This window comes from Astatotilapia calliptera, chromosome 12, assembly GCF_900246225.1.
Source record: "Astatotilapia calliptera chromosome 12, fAstCal1.2, whole genome shotgun sequence".
Taxonomy (NCBI): Eukaryota; Metazoa; Chordata; class Actinopteri; order Cichliformes; family Cichlidae; genus Astatotilapia; species Astatotilapia calliptera.
In genome coordinates, this window is record NC_039313.1 from 16,749,581 (window position 1) to 16,772,970 (window position 23,390).

General features: G+C 40.0%; 1 protein-coding gene across 1 annotated transcript; it reads left to right on the forward strand.

The window, feature by feature from the left end:
* Nucleotides 1-1,388: 1,388 nt before the first annotated feature.
* Nucleotides 1,389-22,191, forward strand: LOC113033130 (guanine nucleotide-binding protein G(q) subunit alpha). Its single transcript, XM_026186532.1, has 7 exons — nt 1,389-2,519; nt 12,323-12,507; nt 16,094-16,248; nt 16,376-16,504; nt 17,165-17,294; nt 18,065-18,218; nt 20,284-22,191. The coding sequence occupies exons 1-7, from the start codon at nt 2,384-2,386 to the stop codon at nt 20,472-20,474; spliced, it is 1,080 nt and encodes a 359-aa protein (XP_026042317.1). The 5' UTR covers nt 1,389-2,383; the 3' UTR covers nt 20,475-22,191.
* The last annotated feature ends 1,199 nt before the right edge of the window (nt 22,192-23,390 follow it).

Genomic DNA, 23,390 nt, shown 5'->3' on the forward strand with positions numbered 1-23,390 from the left:
TTCACCCATTCACACCCATTCATACAAGCACTTTTTCCTATGCTTTTTCTTTTTCTTTTTCTTTTCAATGTGACAGCTTTTGAAGGTGCTCCTGGTTTTGATGTCTAATTGCACATGATTCACATGTGTGCTTTTCATATGTCTTTACTAAATGCCAGCTGAATTTGTTTATTTACTTATGTTGTTTTTATTACAGCTTCTACTATCCTCTTGGCCAGGTCTCTCTTCAAAGAAAGATTAGAAAAAGGATATAACAAATGAAAATACAGAAAAAATAACACCTGCTGCATAACTCTCCAGATTGTTTGAGGTATATACAAGGGCTTGATTTATTATTAAAATTTGTTTGGTGATCTGAAAAACGCAAGTGTAACAAATATGCAAAGAAAAAAAAGAAATCAGGAAGGGATCCTTCATATTCAAAGTGGTGGACATGAAGGATCTAACATGTCGAAAAGCGCTATATAAATGCAATCCATTAAATACTGCAGACAGGCCTGGTTTCCTTTGAATTTAGTGAAGTTTTAGACTAAGATTGACACTATTGTTCTTAGCAAGGGATTAGACCTAGAATTGATATAATAATGGCTGTAGGTCAAGAGGTAGAGCTAATAATTGGAAGATTGGTGGTTCGATTCTAGGCTGCATGCCAAAGTATCCATGGGCATGACCAAGTTGTGTTCAATGGAGTGTGAAGTTACATTGAAAGCACTTGGAAGAAAAAAAAGGTTTTGTGTAAATGAGGAAATTTGTATTAAGTATTTTCAGCCCTCAAGTAGAGTATACTCTATGCTACAGTATGTATACAATATGTTTTTGATAGGCTGTAAGTCAAAGCTTGGGAAAAAAGAAATGTACCACAATTACACCACACCACAAGAAGACAATATTGAACAAAACACAAATGTAACCCTCCAGTTGACTTAAAGGTTAGCTGGAGATCGCTCTAAAGCGTAGTGATGGTGTGACGGACCATTAGTTTTAGATAGGTATAAATATGTGAATAAAAACTGCATTTTAATGACGGTGTCAAAGAAGCTCATAAAGAGCAAAGAGTCTAACAGCTAAGTTAAGTTAACGCCTCAGTGCCTCTCCAAAAATAGCACAAAATGACCTTCAGAGTTTACTGCAGTGCCGTTTGATTGCATACTGTGTAACTATATTATGTCCACTGAAACACAATCAGAGTGTGCAAGGTTAACTTCCACTAGGCGCTCATCACGCAATCACTAAAACATAAACTGTACTTCCTATGGCTCTCCATAAGGACCTCCTCCCACCCAGTGAGAGCACACACACACACACAAGAAAAAAGAAAAGAAAAAACAGGATTGAAATGGAAACTGTACAACAGAGATATGAAGTCCCAACATATCCCGTCATACGCATTTTCTATTCCACAGGTTGGTGTATAAATGACTTGTGTGGCGTTTGTTTGACGTGACACTCCCCCTTGGTCGATGGGAGGCCGACGTCACCCTGCCAGCGGAGGAGTGGATGGCCTGTGCAATAAAAATACATGAAGAGAATTGAGGAAAAGGAGAAGATTGGCCGGGGGAAAAGCAACAACACGGCTGTTATTCTTTTCTTTACGTTCCGCTCGTGAACCGTGGACTTGAGCTCCCTTCTGAGGCGCACTGGGATGTTTTTTCGCCTCTCTGTCAAGAGCTCGGGCAGAAATGCTGTGTTATGTGCGGCTTTCTTGGCTTTTTGAGCGCACCGAGAGAGATAACTGTACTGTATCCCAGCCTAGCGGATTGGAGTGAAAGTCCGCCATATTCTGCCTTACCACGCCCGGGAGTCGAGCCATTGGAAAATAAACGGACAGCCTTATTTATGCGTTTTTCTTGTTGCCCTTATCCGCAGACGGTAACCTGAACGCGAGGGATTTCGTTTAATGAAAAATATCAACATTGACGACTTTGAAGAGAGGGTGGCCCGGCTCGGATGACAATGCTTAACGAGATCACACTGAGCAGTACGGAGGATGTGTCTTAAAAGGATCTGTTGATCATATTGAGACGGGAAAGCAGATTACACCTATTAAGATTGCACAGATATTCCACCGAAACCGCTTTGGACTGTTGTTTTGAAGCTGTCGGGAGGCCCCAGATAAGCGAAGCAGGGGGAGGGGGTGGGGGGGTCAATAATTTCTCAAATATCTAATTTTCCTTTCCACCACAATCTGTGCGCTGTTGGGACTCACTATAAGGGCGTCCACGCGTTATTTCACCACCAGTAGGCCTGTATGAGGACGTTATTTGGCATTCACAGGCCTGTTTTTTTTTTTCTTTCTTTCTTTTCCTTTCTTTTCTTCTGCCCCTGAAATCTGGATGAATCACTAAGAGGGGAAAGGAGTGCGAGTTTTACAAAAGGAGAGAGAATGACCCTGGAATCCATAATGGCGTGTTGCCTCAGCGAGGAGGCGAAAGAAGCCAGGCGGATCAACGACGAGATCGAAAGGCAGCTCCGCCGGGATAAGAGGGACGCACGCCGGGAGCTGAAACTGTTGCTTCTCGGTAAGCTCGACGGGGAGAGCAATGCCAAGCCCGCATTCCTCTCTCACTAAAAATGCCTTTGTCGGCTGTAGGGAGTGGGGGTTAATGGGGTTTCCCCACCTGAGTGAAGTTTGGGTGGTAGGGTAGAACTATCTCGGTGTTATGAGTCGAGTGCACAGATTGGCAGGTCAGCAGAGGGAGGAGATGCTGCCCAGCAAGGCCTGCATGGCTTCCACTATATTAAAAAAACCACCTGATTTGAATAACTGTGACTGGCTAGTGTCGAGGAAACAAATGAGCGCTAGCTCTCCATTGACTCCTCCATGCTCTTTACAGGTTTGACAACAACCTGTGCAGCCAGATCTTAAGGAGCCCATCCAGGCGGTGTGCTTATAAGAGTGCGGCTGGGCCAAAGTCTGCGCTTTATTGGGCACAATCAAGACAGTTTTGCAGCTTAACACATAACCCTGGCAATCATTATATCCCAGATATCGATGTAGAGTGAAAGCTTGGCCACTTGATGTCCTATAATATGTGTAAACCTGTGTGTGATGGTATGCTCCTGCATATTATATTGTGGAATATTAAATTTCCAGACTAACAGCAGTATTCGGTGCAATACAGTGAGTAATGTATCGTGGTTTTAATAGTAACATTCTAAATTGTTATTTAAATTCTTTAAAAAAAAAAAAACCCTAAATAATGACATTCGTAACTGTCTTTGCAGTGTTTGGTTGTAAATGGGGGAGAAGGGGGCAGATCCTGTTAAGCAGCATTAGTCATACTGAAGAAATGTGAGGAAAACAAGTCATCTACTTACCATCCCGGTTTTAATTAGGTTTTCAACAAAAAGCCCATTAGATGTGATGACTGTGGTCCTGGTGAGTGGTGCCAGAAACCTCGCTTCCTGATCTGCTGCTCTCCTCACTTAGTTCCTTAGAAAATGCAAGAAGGCAATGGTCTAAAGTACATTTAGGCCCTTAGATCGCAACATTGCCTCCCGAGTGATGCTTAAGAGGGACTGGATGAGAGAAGTTTACACCTTTGGCTGCTGGTTAAAACAAAACAATGACATGAATCCTTCTTAAATGGATTTGAAGGAGCTCACTGCCACCACCCTTGTTAAATAACTGTGCTGCTGTTGCCCCTTAATCTCTCATAATACACCACAAGTTCATTGTGCAAATTCATAAGCAGTCAGTGACCTTAAACAACAAAGTGTGTGCTATTTGAGGGCAGCTGTTTCTAATAATCTTGTATTTATTTAATCTTTAGTCAGTAATGTGTGAAAATTTGTCAGCCCAAAGTGAAAGGGTAGGCTGTTGTATTTCAGAGGGATTTACTTTACTTTAAAAAGATATAAAGTGAAATGGAGCATGATTATATAGAGACAGGAAAACAAGAAACAGCAGCACAGATTTTAGACGGTAGTATAGACTTTTTTCTGCTGTGTGGCTTTTTCCGGAGTTATAAGAAACATCTAAGGTTTGAGCATGGAGAGGCCGATTAGAGTATGAATAGGAAATGCGTTATGCTCAAGGCTAACCTAGGACAATAGACCTTATTAATCCTTGTAGAAAGTAGCGGCATTCATAAATACAATAGGCAGGCATATGCTTGAGCATCTAAAGCAATCCTGGATAAATTAACCATTTTATTTTTGGACCTGATTCAGTATATCAGCTCATATGCAGGGCTCTCAGTTCACAATGATTGTTTATTTATTTATTTATTTGCGTGTGTGTTAATGCACACAAATACCACTTCTATTACAAGTGGTCAAGTGAAACAGAGGAAGATGTGCATATGTGAAGATGTGTGCTCTATATGACTGTGTCACCACAGATGCTCTGTGAACTATTATACAGTGACAGGATACGGGTATTCAGTTTTTCAAGCTTGCTAATTGCTTAATTTCCCCGATGGATTTGACCACTAAACTCTCCAAGTCAAGTTCACTAGTTTTCAGGATGACCATCAGTGGGCTTTTCAGAAATCATCTTGGCTTTTAAAACATCACTTATAATCTTTCAAAACCACTAATTGCTTTGTGTCTACTGGGATCGTGTATGTTGAAACGCAGGCTACACAGCAAATGAGAAGATTGCAAGTTTTTAATCCATTCCTCAAGTATCTCATGTCCATTAAGAGCTAACCGGATAATGGGAATGTTCTGAAATTAACACTCATTTAACCTTATTGGATGACTGAGAATACATTAGCAGCAACAGTGTAGATGAGTTGATTCAGTGGGAGAAGGGCTTGATATGTTTCTCTTAAAAGCTGTCAAGTATAGATGTTGTTTAATGATAGGTCAAATACTGGAGAAACCGATGGTTTCTCTCATATAAGTGACTAATAAAGACTCTCTAGTTAACAAAACATTGATATATATATATTGTGCCTGAATATTTCATCCATACATCTATCAATCAATTTATCCATATCCATTCCCTGCTGCTTATCTGGGTTCAGGTTATAGGAACAACTGTCTAAGCAGAGAAGTCCAGACCCTCTCTCCCTCCAACCGCTTCCTTCAGCTTAGCCTGGGGGACAGAGATATAATCTCTATGTCCCCCAGGCTGAGTTGCTCTGAAACCTCTCGGTAGTACGTGCCTGAAACACCATACTTAGGAAGCGCCGAGGAGGTAATTTAGTCAGATGCCCGAACCTCCTCAATTGGCTCCTTGTGGTGTGGAGGAGTACCGGTAGCAGCTCTACTACTCAACCTGTTCTGAATGACTGAGCTCCACATCTTTATCTAAGGAGAGCCCAGCTACTCTTTGGAGAAACCTAGTTTCTTCTGCTACCATCTCATCTACAGTCTCATTCTTTAGCTCATGACCGTAGGAGAGGGTAGAGACATAAATCAGCAGTTTTGCTTTCAAACTCAGCTCTCTCTTCACCACTACAGACTGTCACGGCATCCACATCGCTGCAGACATGACCCCAATCCGCATTTTAGTTTCCCCAATCAACTCTCGCCTCACTAGTGAACAAAATCCTGAGATACTTAAACTCATCCACTTTCCAGCAATTTGTCCCTGATTCAGAGTTGTCATTCTTTTCTGGTTGAGAACCATTGCATCGGACTTGGAAATGCTAATTCTCATTCCTGCTGCTTCACAAGATCTCATCTTTAAGCCACTCAAGCAGAAACTATCCATCACTTGACTATGCCTTGAAATTGTGTCTATAAAGGTTACAGTTAGTTACAAAAGTTAGAGTTATTGGCAAAGTCCAGCAGTCGACCGGGATGGAGTCCAGTTTATTAGCTGGTATTATACATCGAGTCTTTGCACTGCAACTGGTATTTTTCAAAATCTACAGTTTTTACTTTGACAGCAAATGGTTTCCATTTATGGCTTCTGTTGCACTTTTCACAGTTTCTCTACAAGTTGGAGAGTAGCTGGAGAGTATTTTTAGACAGGTCTGCCTTTTTATGCAAACTACAGGTAACCGCAGCAGTATGCTACCAATCAAAGTAATCATGTTTTTACCAACTGGTTGGGGAGTACATGACCCATCTGTTCCCTAGAAAAAGGTGGGTCCTGTGAAAAAATGAGGGTCACTGTCTATTTCTAGATTCTAGGCCTGTAAGAGTGGGCCTTTTAGCAATCATTTAATCAGCGACTGCTATCAACCTCATGCAACCACTTTAAGCCACCTGATGAGTTCTCATTTTTTATCTTAATAACCATTAGTTGCCATGGACCAGTCTCTAAGCCTGTGTGACTAGGACCTTATTCACTTTAGCCTATATAGTCATCACAATTGTCATACAGCCAATATGGCTTACTAGTTAATGTCATGTGCTTAGTGGTCTTGGCTGTGTATACCTCAATAGTCAAAACGGGATTTAGTTTTGACTATTGCTAAAAATGTTTTGTTGAGTTCAGAGGAGAATGACCAGACTGTTTCAAACTGTTAAGAAGACAACAGAAACTTAAATAACCTCTCGGTACAACCAAGGTGTGCAGATGAGAATCATTGAATGGTCTACAACAGCAGAAGACCGCACCACGTGTCACTCCTGTCAGCAAAGAACAGAAAAGCCTATGATTCACATAGACTCACCAAAGCTGGTTAACAGAATATTGGAAAAACATTGCCTTGTCTGAGTGTTTTTCTGTTGCAACAGTCAGCTGTCAGTTAGAATTTGACTTTAACATGAACTTATGGATCCATCCTGCCTTGTATCAGGCTTGGTAGTGTAATGGTCTGGGTGATATTTTATTGGCATTGAACATGAATGAACTCACTGTATTCAAACGGTTTCTGTATCCCAATCCAATAGAACACCCTTTGGATGTGGTGGAAAAGGAGATTGAGATCATGGATATGCAGCTGACAAATCTCAGGTCAATAAGGACCAAAATCTCTGAGGAATGTTTCCATCACCTTGTTCATTCTATGTCAGGATAAGTTAAGGCAGTTCTGAAGGCAAAAGGGGGCCCAACCCAGTAGTAAAGACTTTAGCATCATTTTATGGAAGGGGGCAAGATTAGTGCCACGCATTTAGCGTCTGATCCAGTATGAAATATGATCACAGTCTACTCTTTCGTTCTGTTATTGTTTTTAAATAATGGCCAGTTGGCCTTTGAACTGCTGGATATATCATGTCATCTTTTTTTTTTTTTTTAGCTTTGTACTCTATTAGATATTTTAGGAAATTGTCTTAATTGGCACATAAACTCTTGAATTATGGCAGGAGCAAAAACCTGTTTTGCGTTACATTGCTGGTTTAAGGTCAAAGACAAATTGTTATCAGCTCCTCCCAGAGTCCAAGTGGCCAAATTTGAAGAAACCCATTCAAAACTCTTGGGCTGTTGTGGGAATCTAGCCATATTTACTTTATCTAGAAAATAATTTGTAGATTAATAATAGATACCACTAATAATAGGCAATTCTTGTTTTATCATTGAGGTCTGAAGCGTCTGTTGACTCTGAAATGGGTTAAACATGACTAATTATTGGGCTTGTCTACATTTGCTAAATTAATTTAAAATTGCTCAATTACAAAAATGGCACGACCCAGCTCCAATCCTTAAGGGACCATTGAACCTAGTTTTTGGTGCTTGTCCCCCTTTACACACTTTCACATGCATGCCGAAAATTAATTTGTAGACAAGTGGGATGGACTTGAAACACAAGATGCCTTTACAACTTAGGTTATAGATTTACCTCAACAAACACAAAAGATATATTCTACAATGTCCATTTTGAACAAATAATTTTGAAAATCATTGCATCAGTGCTGGTGTGACTGGGTGAATGAGGCAATTTGCGTAAAGTGCTTTGAGTGCTCAGAGTAGAAAAGCTCTCTGTAAGAAATGGTCCGTTTACCATGTTGTGTCATGGCTATGACTGAACAAAGTCCAGCCCTACTTATAGCGACTCTTTCACCAGCACATGGTTGTTATTGTTAGAGGAATGCCTAAAGGTGGCTTATGTTTTGATTAACGTATCAATCAGTGTTTAAGTCATTTTTATTCATTTCAAAGTCATTGTTTAGCTTCCAGATTTTATGATAGTTGGGTCCACTTTTGGACAATTTTTCAAAATTTTGCCTCCAAAATTGATTTTTAAGTTAACGTGGATGTGATTGAAGGGCAAAATTTCTACTTGAGATCAAGCGACTGACTTGGCCATTGAAGAATATCCCATTTCTTTGCCTTGAGAAACCTTTGGGTTGCTTTTGCAGTATGTTTTGGGTTATTTTCCATTTGCACTGTGCCCGATCAGTATTGCACCATCTGATTGAATCTGAGGAGATAGTATAGCCCTGCACACTTCACATTTCATCCTGTTGCTTCTATCAGGAGTCTCAATAAATCAATAAATACTTGTGACAGAGTCAACAAAGTCTATTCAGTGAGACAAAGACTTCAGTGAGACTGATTGTTCTTGAGTTAGTCAGAAGTTGTATCGTAATCAAGGAAAAAATGCAGTCATGCACTTTATTTGTTTTCTGTGGTCTTTCAGGTCTCTTGGTGTATCTGAGCTTGTCAGTTACGCTTTTTGACTTAAAAGTATTTGCAATGCAAAAGTGCTGAAGAAATTGAGAATATGGTTTAATACGGCACCTTGATACACCCCAGCAGTTCTACTGAATTTGCCTTTCTATGGAGTGTTTTGGCTCTTTTCAGTCTCTGCCATTAACACCAAATTGATCCGACTCCTATAGGAGTGATTTTCTTTGGAACCGTTAAAATATAAATATATCTGTTTATTGTTCAAGAGTTTTAAATTCTCTTAATAAAGTAAGGTTTATTTTATGTACTTTCCTGTCATCCAGTTAAGATTGTTAAACACAGTGAAATCCCTGGTCTGCAGTGGTAGTCCTACTTACAGCAGTGGTCAGTTATGCACATGTATAACTGACCTTAGTCAGTCATAAGGAACTAAATAATGAACTAAATATTCACTTATCATTTCCTGAAAGTATTTACTCTCTTGCATTTAGTGTTAATGTATATTTTGAATACAAGATGCTGTTAAAATTAGGGAGCTTCTGTTATTTGGTTAGTCAAATAAATGAAATGTAAAAGCTCCTATCAAAGTAACTGAGAGGGAGAAGATTGAAATCCAAGTCTGTCACTCTTGTAACTGTACAACAGCTGAATAGTTTTCGCTTTCAAATTTAGGACCAAAGAGCGTCTGAGTTTTGTTAAACTCTCATTAGTAGCAAGGCTGAAAATCAAGGTCCAATAATCTATGCCGATGAGGAACAAATCGAAAGTATTTGTAAAAGTGAAACTGGCACTCAGCCTTCGTGTCTTAACTCTACTTAAGGTGCTGCTAAGAACTTGGAAGTGAGTGACTTTCTTTTTCACTCATAGAGTCAGTTTAAAATGAGGTACGTTCTTAAAATGTCTGCGCACTGCAGACAGTAATGGAGTTTGGCGAGTCTTGAAAGCACAAAGTTCAAGACGTCATTTGGCCAGTGAACAGGAGAACTTTTAATTATCCTTTTGATACACTTAACCCAAATAATAAGCACATCTTAAGTGTGAGTGCTGAGTATCTTCAAGTCAAGTTTTAAATGTCCAGGGTATTTAATAATTAAAGGAAAAGGAAGACTGAGCAGCTTGTTTTTTTTTCCTTTGGTCTTTTGTCATATTGTGCTTTTGCTTCTGAGTCAGACAACTTTCATAGAACCCGTGCCATGGCAGATGTAATGCTGATCCATAGACACCATTACAAACTTGGGTTAATCTGGGGTCGCTTCATCGATTGGAAACGTGACTCAGCAGCCACTAATGGCCAGAAGACAGTCATACAGAGCATATTTGCTGTCTCCCTATCTTTTTCAGTGCCTGTTATACTCATTGGTATAATGGAAAAGATCCATTAAGACAGAGATGCGGTCAAGCGATTATGATTTCTTTTCGAGTAATTGTGTACAAATCTATGAAGTAATGTGTGTAAAAATATAGCATTCTTGTAGGAGAGTACTTTTTTTCTGTGACAACCAGGATGATGTCATCGGCATCCATCCATTTTGCTACCACTCATATGGATCCAGCTAGGCATGCTAGGAAAAGCTGCCAAGACCTCACTACTCTCCACCACTAAAGTTCTTTGGGGGCTTTCCCATGCAGGCAGGCCGGGCAGGGTCTCCACCCAAAGCATCTTACCAAGGAGGTACTGAGAGTGTATACTAGACCAAGCCTGGCGATTGGGATCCTCACCCAGAGCATCCACTCTACCCACCTCAGACTCTGAGGTGCTAATTCTGTCACCCACTTCACTGGTGTTAGGAAAAAATGTTTTGAATGTATTATTTCTTAAAATTAGTTAAAGAATTACTACCCATTATTTAGGTTATTGTAATTGTTAACTCCCAGTCATTAACTGGAACAACAAGGTAAATAACACTATGCTGTTTGGGCAGCAAATACAAATCCAAGTCTAAATCATGAAGCATAGGCTTGTATGAGTTTTGCCTTTCACCCAATTACAGCTTAGATGGGCTTCAGCCTCCAGTTGTGACCCTGACCTGGATAAACAGTTGAGAAAATGGATAAATGGACAGATGTGGTTTTCTTTGCTTTGTTTAGTGGAAAAGAAACCATATGCATTGTGGTATTCATCAAATTAAGTTGAATATGCATGGAAAAACAATGTATTCTAATACCTTTCCTCAAAGCGACATTTATTAATTTGGAGAATGATTGCTACCTCACTTTTGTTACAAAGAAGTGCAGCATATTCAGACTTCTATAAGAGAGACGCTCAGTTAATATGCACTGCAGCACACATGCAAAACATACATGTGCACTCCTTTCTCTTGAAGTTATCCAAGAGGTACTAGTCAAGACTGCTTCACTGGTCTGCCAAGATTCTCAATGAACCAAAGGGAAATCACACCCCCAGTTCTTCACACCCAAATAGTTCCTGTCACCGCTGAGAGGACAGAGATGTTGTTCTTGGTCTATCACCAGACTAAGCAAACAGGCTGGGAGGAAGAGTAACCAGCACATAATATCATATGTGTGAGTGCATGAGTGGATGCGTTCATATGTGTATGTCCGTGTGCATGTACTGTTCATCTGGGTGTATAAATGTTTATTCCAAGACAGGATGTTGTTGCAAAAAGCCACGATTCATCTTAGGATAGGAAATATCCCTATACACATATTTATGTTTGTAATTCTGCAAGAATCCCTTTCATTCACCATAGTTACTTTAATCAGCTTTTCATCATTAACAATGGACCCAATTACTGGGCAGTGTAAAAGGGGTTGCTAATAGCTTTGTACCCATAAGAAAATCATGGGTGGATACTGAACATGGACATTTGGCTTTGATATTAAGCAGTTTATAAACTACATAGTAAAAAGGTTTTACCATCTGGTTGTGTCCATATCAAAGTAGAGCAGTCAGTAGTTGGTAAACTTAAAGCAAATCAAGCAGGTTATCTCTTACTGTCTGCTATACTGGGAAAGAGGTAATTTCAGACAGTATCCGACTTGATTCCTCCAGCACTGTCTGAAGTTTGAGGACTGAGGACTCCTTAATATGCAACACGAGTATGGATATCGTCTTCAACCAGCAGTTTGTGTTGCTCCATGTCAGCCTGTCTCTGTTACAATTTTATAAAGTAATCCTGCCTGTTTGCTTGTTCAATCTTTGTCCGTGATGTGAAATATAATAATGCAGCTTGAATAAAAAAGGCTTCGGCGTTTTTAAAAACGTTTTTATTTCTTACTGTGGGTGGATTGCTGTGGGGTACAGGTAATTATGGAATGTGAATGGAAGCGTGTAGTTTAAAAAACGAATTTAATGCCAACATCACAAGTTTGTTTTTGTCATTTTCAATGAAAACAAATGCTACACTGCAGAAGTCTATATGGATTTTTTTTCTTTTCTTCTCTTGAAACGCTCTGACAGCCAAGTAAGGATCTTGCAGGGTCCCTTCTTTTTTTTTTTTTTGCTTTGGTTTATAGCAGCTAATTATGATCTGTACTTGGATTTCAGCTCTGCCCCTATAAATGGGGCAAATGCAGTGCAATCAAATTTATTTTCTATCCATACAGCTATGGCAATCTCATGGTAAGGACGTTGTACAATCAGTGCCGCCTATGTTCTGTATTTAGACCACTGGCTGTGCAAGAAGCCTCCCCTGCAAGGTTTTAATGCCTTTTTCTCTAGTTAACAGCAGTGGATTAATTTTTAACAGTGAAAATAGTCTGAATGTCCATTTAAGAAGCATGACTGCCGACACAGGAGACGACACGCGTCGTCTGGTTAAATGACACTTTGCACAAACCTACTGTATAAATAAAGTCTGTGTTCCCTTTTCCTGTGTACTTTCTCAGGCACTGGGGAAAGTGGGAAGAGCACATTTATCAAACAGATGAGGATTATCCACGGAGCCGGTTACTCTGATGAGGACAAAAGGGGCTTCACCAAGCTGGTCTATCAGAACATCTTCACGTCCATGCAGGCCATGATCCGAGCCATGGAGACGCTCAAGATCCCCTACAAGTATGAGCACAACAAGGTAAATGGATTCTTTCACTCCAGCTTTTCACGTTCTCCAACTTAAATGGCAGTTGATGGTGTCAAACAATTAGAGAAAGAGAGAGAGCGAGACTCTACGATGTGTTACATTGTGCTTGAGTATTTTTAGAGTGCCGTCTATCTTATTTGTAACAGCCATCCATAATCATTTCCTGTCCTTTTATAGACTTCCTGTGTCCTTAAAACACTCAAGTACTCATCACGCCCTTTTGAGTATTTGTGTTTGCATATTTCCTTGAAATCCACACATGCATATGTGCACACCATCCCTGCTTCTACACTACTACCATACCCCACACTACTCGCTCAAATTTCACCTTGCTCTCTGTACTTAACACTTCAGCAGAGCCTCTTTGTTGTAGAGGAGTTACCCTGGTGTTCACAGCTTTGGGAACTGGTACAGGGAGTTTTTGCTCAAAGTTTCTTCCATGTGAAAGTGACAAATTAAAGGAAATGATGCTTAGGAGTCCACACCTTGGCACAGCTACTGTGGTCTTCAGTTTCTCTGTGTCAGACTACAGTCCAGGCTGATGTTTAATGAAAGCCTTTTTTAGAGATGTTGTGTTTGTTATGTCAGTGTTAAAATCAGGTGTTTTATTCATAATGCACAAAACCAAATGTGCACTTTAATGTGAGAGCATTTTTGGTCTGTCCCATTTTATCAGCGTTGTCATTTCCCTAAAATACATGTGCAAGTAGACCACTGGATCCCATTCATTCCATTAGAGGGGTGCAAAGTTGTTCCAATGCATTCTTTTTGGGAACCGCTTTAAGCGTTGCATAATTAATACTGATCTGGACAGCTTAGAACTTTTTGACTGATTGCACAGTTGCATCATTTATTTGTATTTTAAAGTGAGATGTGTTCACCCAGGTAAGAGGGTTCCACTACGTGTTGTTCAATTATGTTGGCGGTTTTCAAATAGCACGGAAATCTTCGAAAGTCTGAATAACAATGCTATTCTAAAGACATTAAATTCGTAGTGCAAAACAACACATCTTTTCCCCAGACATGCAGACTGTAACGAGCGAGGAGCCCAGCCACTGCTGTCGACCAAGCGCACATTATATGACAATCAGTGCAACCTGCGAGATTTAAAATGACATCGCAGCCGTGCATGTTTATGCAGATGTGGTGCACGGCTGTTTTCACTTCCCGTCTCGTGTGTGCATTTTCATGAGGAATGAAACTGATTGTGGTATATCAGTTATGCATTTTCACCATTATTTTGCCCACTTTAAACACTATAATTCAGAATATGCTGAATAAATATAATGCTTTTATGATCTATTTTTATGAAACTAAATGCAGGTGGGTTTCTGCTTCAAAATTTCTTCCTAAGCTTTTGGTTCATTGTACAGTTCTCATTCCAGTTTACCACCATGTCTTGCACACTGCACATCCGCCATCTAATTTATAGTAACAGTCAATTTGAGGTTGATGTAAAAGTCTTTTAGGACCTGTACTAAAGGGTAGAACTGACTGTCTAATGAAATCAGAGCTATGTGCACAATGGAACCGTGTAACCTGTCATAATTTGTACCCAACATCCCTCTACTCTCATATACATACGGGTAAAATGGGAAGTATTTTATCCTTGACAAAAGAATTGACTGACATCACAAGGGAAGTGAAAATGAAACCCATCAATTGTGTTTACAGTGTCTTTCTGGGCTTTTATAGTAAATGTCACTCTCACAGTCTTTCAGGCCCACCCTTTTAAATAGGCCTCAATCTTCAGACCCCAGTCTTCACATGTCCGATGTATGCACGTCTCAGTCATGTACTGTAACTCTGTCTCACACTAGGTGATCCACACTAAAAACAGAAACTGTGTTTGTGCTGGACTTCAAGGCTTGTAGTGGCAGGTTAAGAAAAAGGTCATGCTGTGTCTGCATGTAGACGGTCACTGATTTGTAAAGGTTCAGCACGAGTGGTTAATCTGCTGGTAAAAAGACTTGTTCTGTGGCTTTATTTATGTTTTCAATCTGCCAGTTCTACAGTCAATCACACAATCGCTGTAAGCAAGGACACTATTTTCTGATTGTGTCCAAGTACTGTTTACCCTTATCTTCATGAGTATCACGTGCAGTTTATTGACAGGCATTCTTGTGTGTCTGCTACTGCACAAACTTTTTTTTTTTTTTTTTTCACAATCAGGAATTCAGTCTTCAGTTAGAATGCACTGACTCATATCTGTGTCATCACAAAAGATTTACTCAGCCATATTAGATTTAGGAACTTGCTGAATGGTTTTATCCAAATAAATATGACAACTGCAAAGTTAAAAGTAAATCTATTCTTTACATCACTGGTGGGGCTAAAGCCACTGTAGACAATATAATTGATGAACATGTGTCCCACTTTGAAGCCTCTGGATGACCTTCTTTTGTAGTCTCCATTTGGTTTAGAAACTGAATTTTAAGGAGCGAGTCTGAAACTGACTGATTGTCAGTCATGAGTTGTTAGCCAGTGAGTATATCCCAGAAAATCCTTATTTCCAAAACACAATATGACCAAAATTTACAAAATGGACAAATTTTTTGATTTAATGTGACCTGAAATAAATGATTGCGGCTGTAAACCGGAAAAGTGCTTACAGAGTTCGAGTCGGAGAGCTGTTCTTTATGAGACCAGAAAAGTATTTGCAATCACACGCCTCGCCCCCTGGTGGCCATTGAGAAAAATGCAGTTTTAAGGCACTACTGCTTTAATTGAGCTCCCTTGTTTAAAAGACGTCTAACCCCACTTCTTTTATGGAGGTTTTTGTCCATATTACATATGGAAAAACAATACAATTTAAATTTAGAAAAATGGATTCCTCCCATGTACCTCAGAGTGGTTTGTTCTGTTATTTTTACCCTGTTTACAGTTAGTAAAGTAAAAAAGGAAATGTGAGGCACTGATATTTACATTTACCACACAGTAAAATTAAACAAATTTAATATCTTGTATTACAAGCATTTATTAGCACATTGCATCACCATCTTGAGTGCGATCTGGCAACCTCCAGTTGCTTGAGGAAAATGTGCATCAAGTCCTAACTCACGTTGATGGAGGCAGAAGGTCTGTTCATCTTAAAATCTGAATAGTTTTTAAGTTTTTTGTTTCTGTATTTCACTTATGATTGAATTTTCAGATTCAATGCCTCCCCATTTCACACTTATGGAAGCACCCATGCATGACATACACAATGCAAACATTACGTATCCGTCCTAATCATCAGGAGTAGCTGTGCTGCACTGTTGCTCAACACTTCAACATTCAGTCACGTGTTGATCTCTTGCCATAGGACACAACTCTGCTGTGGGAATCTGGGCCCACAAAACTTTCCGCTTAATAGGCCCAGTGGGATTTGTGCTTCAGATATTAGGTCCATGCTGAGCCCCGGGGTGCTAAGAAATTTCTGCATATAGAATAAGCGAGTGAGAGCAGAAAATACACCAGTGATAATTAGGACTGTGTAACCTGTGCAGTGATTAATTTGTGTGTCTCTGTGTGTATGTGTGAGAGATACTGAATGCTTGATAAAGTTTTGATAAGTTAAGTTTCTGTTTTCCACCAGGCTCACACCAACATAGTGAGAGAGGTAGATGTAGAGAAGATCAACAAGCTTGAGAATCCCTACGTCGATGCAATCAAGAGCTTATGGAACGACCCGGGCATCCAGGAGTGTTACGATCGAAGGCGGGAATACCAGCTCTCGGACTCTACTAAATAGTGAGTACAGCCGACAGCCGTTCAGGAAACGGGCGTCAAACTGTTCAACAGATTTCTAAAAGATCTCAGGAAAGAGATTTCTAGTGTCTGTGAGGTGCTGGATTGTTTTTACTGCCTGCCTCCTCAGTTACCTGAACGCACTGGATCGGATCGCTGAGCCAGCCTACCTTCCCACCCAGCAGGATGTGTTGAGGGTTCGAGTTCCAACCACAGGCATTATTGAATACCCATTTGACCTGCAGAGTGTCATATTCAGGTGAGATCTGATTGTTATTTAAAAAGTGAAAATGCAGTGCTGTGTCATTATGTATAACAAAAGCACAACCACTGTTCACTGAAATGGTGTTGTGTGACTTTGTTAGAATATCTTAATAACTTGATGGAGCTATCAGCTGACCTCAGGAAAGGAAATGAAAGTAAACAAAGTGTTTTCGAGATGGGCTCTCAATGCAGCGAGAATACATGAGTGCACTCACTCTGTGAGAGTTTGAAGATGCTCAAGTAACCTGTGGACTCTACTGCCTTTAGAAAGAGGTGCACATCATCTGATGGTTATACTTACAAGTAAGACTGGGGATTAATATTTTATATGCAAGGAGTTTGATAAGCTTATAAAATATTTAAAAAGAATATTGTGCTTTGTTAATGCAGGTATTAAACTATACTCGATACGTAATGGACTCGCAGGTTCGCCTTTTAAGTTTATCAGATGTTTTCCTGATTATTTTATGTTAATAATCTGATTGAAATCCACTGAATATCTGATTCAGAAGTGGTCAATGGCATCATCACATTTGATTTGTCTTGGGCTTTCCCTTTATTAAACAACCTGCATCAAGGGGATTAAGTCAAAAGGACAACCACACAGACACTCCCTGTGCTTACGGTGACGTTGTTCTCTCTCCTGCCATGGCAGGATGGTGGATGTCGGAGGTCAGAGGTCAGAGAGGAGGAAGTGGATCCACTGCTTTGAGAACGTCACGTCAATCATGTTCTTGGTAGCCCTCAGCGAGTACGACCAAGTTTTGGTGGAGTCGGATAACGAGGTGATTTGTCCTTTTATTTTATTTTTTTAGAAAGACCAAGAGAAATTTCACCAAACTACCGAGAGATTAAATGGTTTAAAGGATGCTCTCATAAATTCCCATTTGAAAATCCTTATTTCATGTGACATAGGAGATTAGTTGTTTGTAAAGATAAAAGCTTTCCCTATTTAAAACAATGGAAATCAGGTTCTCGGGCTGCTCGGTGGTGCTCCAGCTCTTTTTCCCTTGTAAATGATCAGCCAGCTGTTTTGAATGCCGCCTAAGGCCACGTCTCTTTCTTAAGAGGAATCGATGTGTCAGGGTTTTTTTAAGTGTATTAATGAGCAGGTGTGCGTTCATATGTGTGTTGCTGTTTTGTTTTTTTTCTCGCGCCCATCTGTTTTCCTCCTTTTTTTTTTGCCTGCATATTGTGAAAGTAGAAGACTGACCAGCTTCACGACCTTTATAATCCAATAGCATTAGATAGTTTTTATTATATAATATAAAATAAGGCATTCTGCTTTGTGCTTTTGTTAAACAGCAGCACTGAGAGGTGTAAGACTCGCTATGAGAAGGGTTGCTTGAAATGAAGCGCGAGGGAGAAATTAAAAACATGATTGCCCTACTCTCTCATCTTTACTGCTCTCCCTCTGGTGCCGTGAAACGGTTATTAAAATCTGCACTTAATCAGGTTGAAGGACTGGTTTTTAATTAAGAGACTAACTATCTCTCTGTTTTCTTTCTTTCTTTCTGTCCTTCTGCCCCCTCCCATTCACATATACTCTGTGTAGAACCGGATGGAGGAGAGTAAAGCTCTGTTTAGGACAATAATCACATACCCCTGGTTCCAAAACTCCTCAGTCATTCTGTTCCTCAACAAGAAGGACCTGTTGGAGGAGAAGATTATGTACTCTCATCTGGTTGACTACTTCCCAGAGTATGATGGTGAGTGTTGAATGATTGAAGAGTGCTCGTACCAAAACACTGACAGAGCTTACACGAAGCCCCAAAATCAAGACTGTCGAGGTGTTTTTGAGTAAAGACGTCATGTTTTGTTTAACTCTGAAACATGTTCACAGATCACCTGCTGTGCCATTATTTTTGTTAGGCTTCAGTCACGCAGCAACTTCCAGTCAGGATGGAAAGATGTGAAGTCCCCGACTGGATGGTGAGAAGTGGCGGAGGTAGCTAGGGGCCCTGTTGATTGTGTCGGTCAATAACAGATGTTCGTAGATGTAGAAACACTTGCAGAGCGGTCGTAAAACTTGGAAACAAGTGTGATTCAAACTGGGAATAGAGGCTGTTAGTCTCCAAAGTAAAAGTGCCTCATCACTGCAACCAACTTGCTTTCAGACTTTTACTTTGAAGGCAAACAGTCTTGATTTCCTGTCTGAGCTGTGCTCATAGTTTCAGTATCACTCAGCAAGTAAATGCCAAGCTTTTGCAGATAAGTCGGCGTCCTCTATGAATACTACGGACGGCCGTGGAAACCTGCAAAGCAATGACAAGGTTTTTGGTATAACATCTACACCTCATTACGACCGTTTTCACCTAGCCACTGCTAGTAACTGCTCACCACCCAGTGACCGGTGGTTGTCAAGGGGGGTCATTGACAGCTCTCCATGCCAGTGTGACTGGGGGTCCATTAGAACTAGTTTGTAGAGCTGACAGGTTAACCATGGCAGGAAATTTCTGCTTACAGTATAATATCTGATACACAGCTTTTAATGTATCAGAGTAATCTCTGCTATTTTTGTCTTTTTTTTTTTTATTACACATATTTGATTTAAGGAAATAAATGCCGAAAAAATATTTCAAACTCGATATCAAGTGATGCAGATTTCAAGTGCTTTAAAGTGGCCCTTTTGTGCTAATGACAAGGTCATAATTTTATTTCTGGAGTGCACTAGAACAGATTTAATATGTAATTCTTGCTCCACATTAGTTCCTGTCTATTTAAAGGCCAGCTATGATTGGTCACAATGACAAAAGCATTGAGTGTTTCTCACGTACTGCATCATTGGTGCTATTTCTAACTCTGTATCTGGAAGATCGTTCTAACTGTAAATGGAACTTTGAGCACGAACATTTGTAAATGGGGATTTTTAACAGATTACAACGTCTTGGATCAAATATAAGACTTCAAGCAGTGCGGAGAGTTGATGGAAAAATGCCTTCAGCGTGACAGCTTGTTTACATTAGTCATACATAATTTGACAGCATTACAGCAAACAGTGTACTACGCTACCACATTTGCCATGCACTGTGCACCATGGACTAATTGTATCGGTATTTTACTGTTGTGGGGACATGATAAAAGTACATAAAGAAAGTGTTACAGCATTCAAAGCTCATAGCTTTGGTATTTTAAAGTGTGCCGCTTTAGAAAGAAAAGAAAATGATGTTAGACTGAAGCTTAACTGGTTGCCCCATGATATTCTCTTTCTTATGTATATCTGTTAGTTTTGGGTGAGCCAAATAATTAAGCCACAGAAGAGAGGTGTTGACTATAAGTGAAGCATTCCGTGCAAACATTTCTTCTGGGAAAATGTAACAGTATTTGCTTTGAATTTTGCCCTTTGTAGTTTTTTGCACCAGAAACTTACTTATAAGATCAGTAATTTGTGCTCCTGCCATTGACTCAGCATCACTCACATACATGTAGAGCTTAAAAAAAACAAAGTGTACCAATTAACACATAATGTGAAATGTGCACAGGTAGACATTTGAGGGCACGTCGCTATACTGCAGTGAGTAAAGTTTTCTAAGTACTACCTGAAGCTCCACAATGTTTTTAGCTTGAGCTCTAGGGCAAATAAAAATCTTCGGCTGGCAGACCTGAGATACAGTCGTGGTGCGTAAATTGGAATGATCCGACAAGTATGGCAGGGAAAAACCATGAAAAAAAACAAAACATGGAGGATCTCTACACTGATATTATGAATGATAAACAAGCTGTAGTAATTTATAGCTGTGCATATATACTGATCCACGATATTCCCCCATGCAGGTCCGCAGAGGGATGCCCAAGCAGGGCGAGAGTTTATCCTCAAGATGTTTGTGGACCTGAATCCAGACAGCGACAAGATCATCTACTCTCACTTCACCTGCGCCACTGACACAGAGAACATCCGTTTCGTCTTTGCAGCCGTCAAAGACACCATCCTGCAGCTCAACCTAAAGGAGTACAACCTGGTGTAGAGCAGGGAAGAGCAGGGTGTTCCGACTGCAGGCCCTCAGCACACACTGACTGACGCAATCTGTGAAAAGATAGATCATATATACACACACACATTTAAAAAAGAAAATATAATGGTTGCATAATACTAATTTATTTGCTGTCTGCTGATCTCTTGACTCCTCGAGGGGTGAGCGAAGTAAATGTTATCTTGCTATTTAAGAAGTGATGAAAAAGTGGGGACAGGATATTCGCGAGGGTTGGGTGGAAGGCGCTCAAATGAATGCAGTGTGTTTCTGTCCCTCCTGCCTTTTTTATAAAAAAAAAGAAGAAGAGAAAAAAAAGTTTGAATTCCTTTTTTTAGCCTTCTTCCTTACCTGTTGTTTCATTCTGAAGCTTCATCACGGGCGTTTACCTGTTTGCCCAGCAGGGAGTGATGAGTTAGATGGCTTCATTTTTTAATTTATTTTTTTAATCTGATAGACTGATTGGCAAGTCTTTTGATGAGTAGGCAGAATTTGTGATCTCTTTTCAAATGATTTAAGATTCATTTAATATATGCGAGTGGCTTAGATCTTTATTAATCTTACTTTGCATTGGCTTTTGGTGCCATTCAGTGAGTCGAGCATGTGTTTGGAGGGAACAACCCAAGTCGTGTGTCAAGTGACGGTCGTGTCATGGGTTTTCAGCTGTCGATAGAACCGTTCAGTTGAGAAATGTGAGTGAAAAAGGCTTTGAAAATTAAAAAAAAAAAGAAGGAAAAAAAGCTTTGAGCAACAAAGTGGGGAAGCACACAGGGACTTCTGCTTTGTCGTGTAAAGATGAACCATGGCAGCGGTCACTTTACACAAACTGAAGGGAGCCGAGGAGGTAATAATTTATCAGACGATATGTTTAAATGATTATGTTCAACTGTGCCACATTAACGCTTTTTATTATGGTAACATGTATATTTATTACCAAATGCCAAAAAAAAGAGTGAATGAGTGAGAGGGACAGAGGCCCAGACTCCACAGCTGTTCACTGAAATGAAAAGTGTTGCAGACAGGAAAGAGCAGGGCTAACAAACACTGACTCTACCGACCCGACGTATCGACCCTGGAGGTTTTCTTTTCTTTCTTTTTTTTAAAATACATTTATTTCATATTTTTTTGAAGTGTTCAACACAATCTGCGGTATTCTTCCCACCCCCGACACACCGACCCAGCATGGACTGACCTGAGCTACAGCGAGCTCGTGGGTTCTGAAAGAAGGGGCAGCTACACCGGCGCAGCTAAACCCGGCGCGTTGAACTGCCTAAAATTATCCAATCACAACCTTGCGCCGTGGGCTGCAGGCCCCTCCCTCCAAGCCCGCGCCAGCCTGCAGACTTATCGAGTCGCATTTTAGCTGTATCTTTGTAATTGTCCAATCACAGCCCGGCTGTCTTGACTGTTGTAGTTGAATAGCAGTGGAGAGTAAATCTGGCTAGTTCCTGTGTGAAAGGTAAAGTCTCGACGTTCAGTTGTACCAAAGTGAGTCCTTCTTGTTTCTAATTGGCATTTCTGATTTGCAATCCTTCATTCCCCGACTTACTTTGAGTACTTTTTTTATTTTTATTTCTTTCGTAACACTTCCCTAGATTATAAGCCTGTAATTAACATTTATTGAGGCATAGTGCAATTATGAATGCTATAATCATTGTACATACATCTCTCTCTATATATATATTGCAGCATCTTTGTTGGCTTTTTAATCATTACTTTTTTTGTTGTTGTTTTTATTTGTTTTGTTTGTTTGTTTTTTGGCAGATTGAATGTGCGGTATTGAAAATATGTATCTATGTAATTGTATTGTATGTCTAATGGCTAATTCGTTTTTGGAAGGAAAACAAAGTTATTTACATGTTTGTTTTGATTGTTTTTTGTAAGAGGAGAATGTAAATTTTGTGTTATGGCAGTTTGATTTCTCAGCGACGAAACATCGTTCAGCTTCAGAACTGCAAAAAGAGGAATATTATTATCCGAGAACAGATCAATTGGTGTGCCAGTACTAGCAGTTTTGTTAAATTGATTTTTATATGGGAAAAACACACAAAAAACCCCAACTGCAAACTGAATCTAATCTACAGGGCTAATTGTAATAGTTTAGTTCTTAACTGGCTTCAGGAACAGAGCGCTCGTCACATACGTGTAATGATGTCTTCTCTCGCCCATGTCTTTTACGTTTCGTTTCTTTTCACCGCTTTTCAACCAGTATTGATTAACAAGCCTTGCACTTCCTGCACACTTCTCATCCCCACTTCCACTTCCACCACCACCAAAACCAACCTGCCTCCATTTGTAGCCAAACTGTTTTGTAGTGCAGGAGCAGGAGGTGCGGGCAGGCAATCTGTCGCTTTGTGTCTGATTTTTTTTGATAAGAAAAAAAAAACTGTTACGAAGTTGTAATTATCTTTTTGTTTATGTTAATGGGAATGCCAACATGTTGTTGTTGTTGTTGTTTTTCCCCTATTCTCCCAGATACTGTTAAAAACTCAGTACTAAGTCCGTGTACACAAAAGTGCAAGAAATGACTTAACCAGTTGGCCTGATTAGCAAGGTGCTTTGTTTCATTTTTACTTGTATTATTATTAATTTTTTTTTACTTCATTTCCACCTTTGATTGCCACAGTTTCACCAGAATGTACAGTATTATTTTAGACTTTATTTATGAAACGACAGCATAAGAGAAAAATACAGTTCATGTGTACATATTGCCTTACTGAATAAGCTGTGCCTCTGACGTCCCATGTGAGGCACCTGTGTTTTTTCGAGAAGTAAAGCTAGTGCAGCCGATATTGTCCTGTTGTGCAGCTGGAGGATTGTTCGGGGTGGGGTTTTTTTTGGCTCGGTGGTCTTTTCCACCGTCACTCTGTGCTGAAAAGAAACAGCTTTGAAGTGTAGCTCTCATGTAGCTAA

What these genes read in the sequence shown, in the direction of transcription:
- LOC113033130 (XM_026186532.1), top strand. Translation starts at nt 2,384, where the DNA reads ATGACCCTGGAATCCATAATGGCGTGTTGCCTCAGCGAGGAGGCGAAA. An exon ending in CTGCAGAGTGTCATATTCAG is followed by an intron (nt 16,505 to 17,164) that starts GTGAGATCTGAT and finishes CTGCCATGGCAG; the next exon opens with GATGGTGGATGTCGGAGGTC. An exon ending in CTACTTCCCAGAGTATGATG is followed by an intron (nt 18,219 to 20,283) that starts GTGAGTGTTGAA and finishes TCCCCCATGCAG; the next exon opens with GTCCGCAGAGGGATGCCCAA.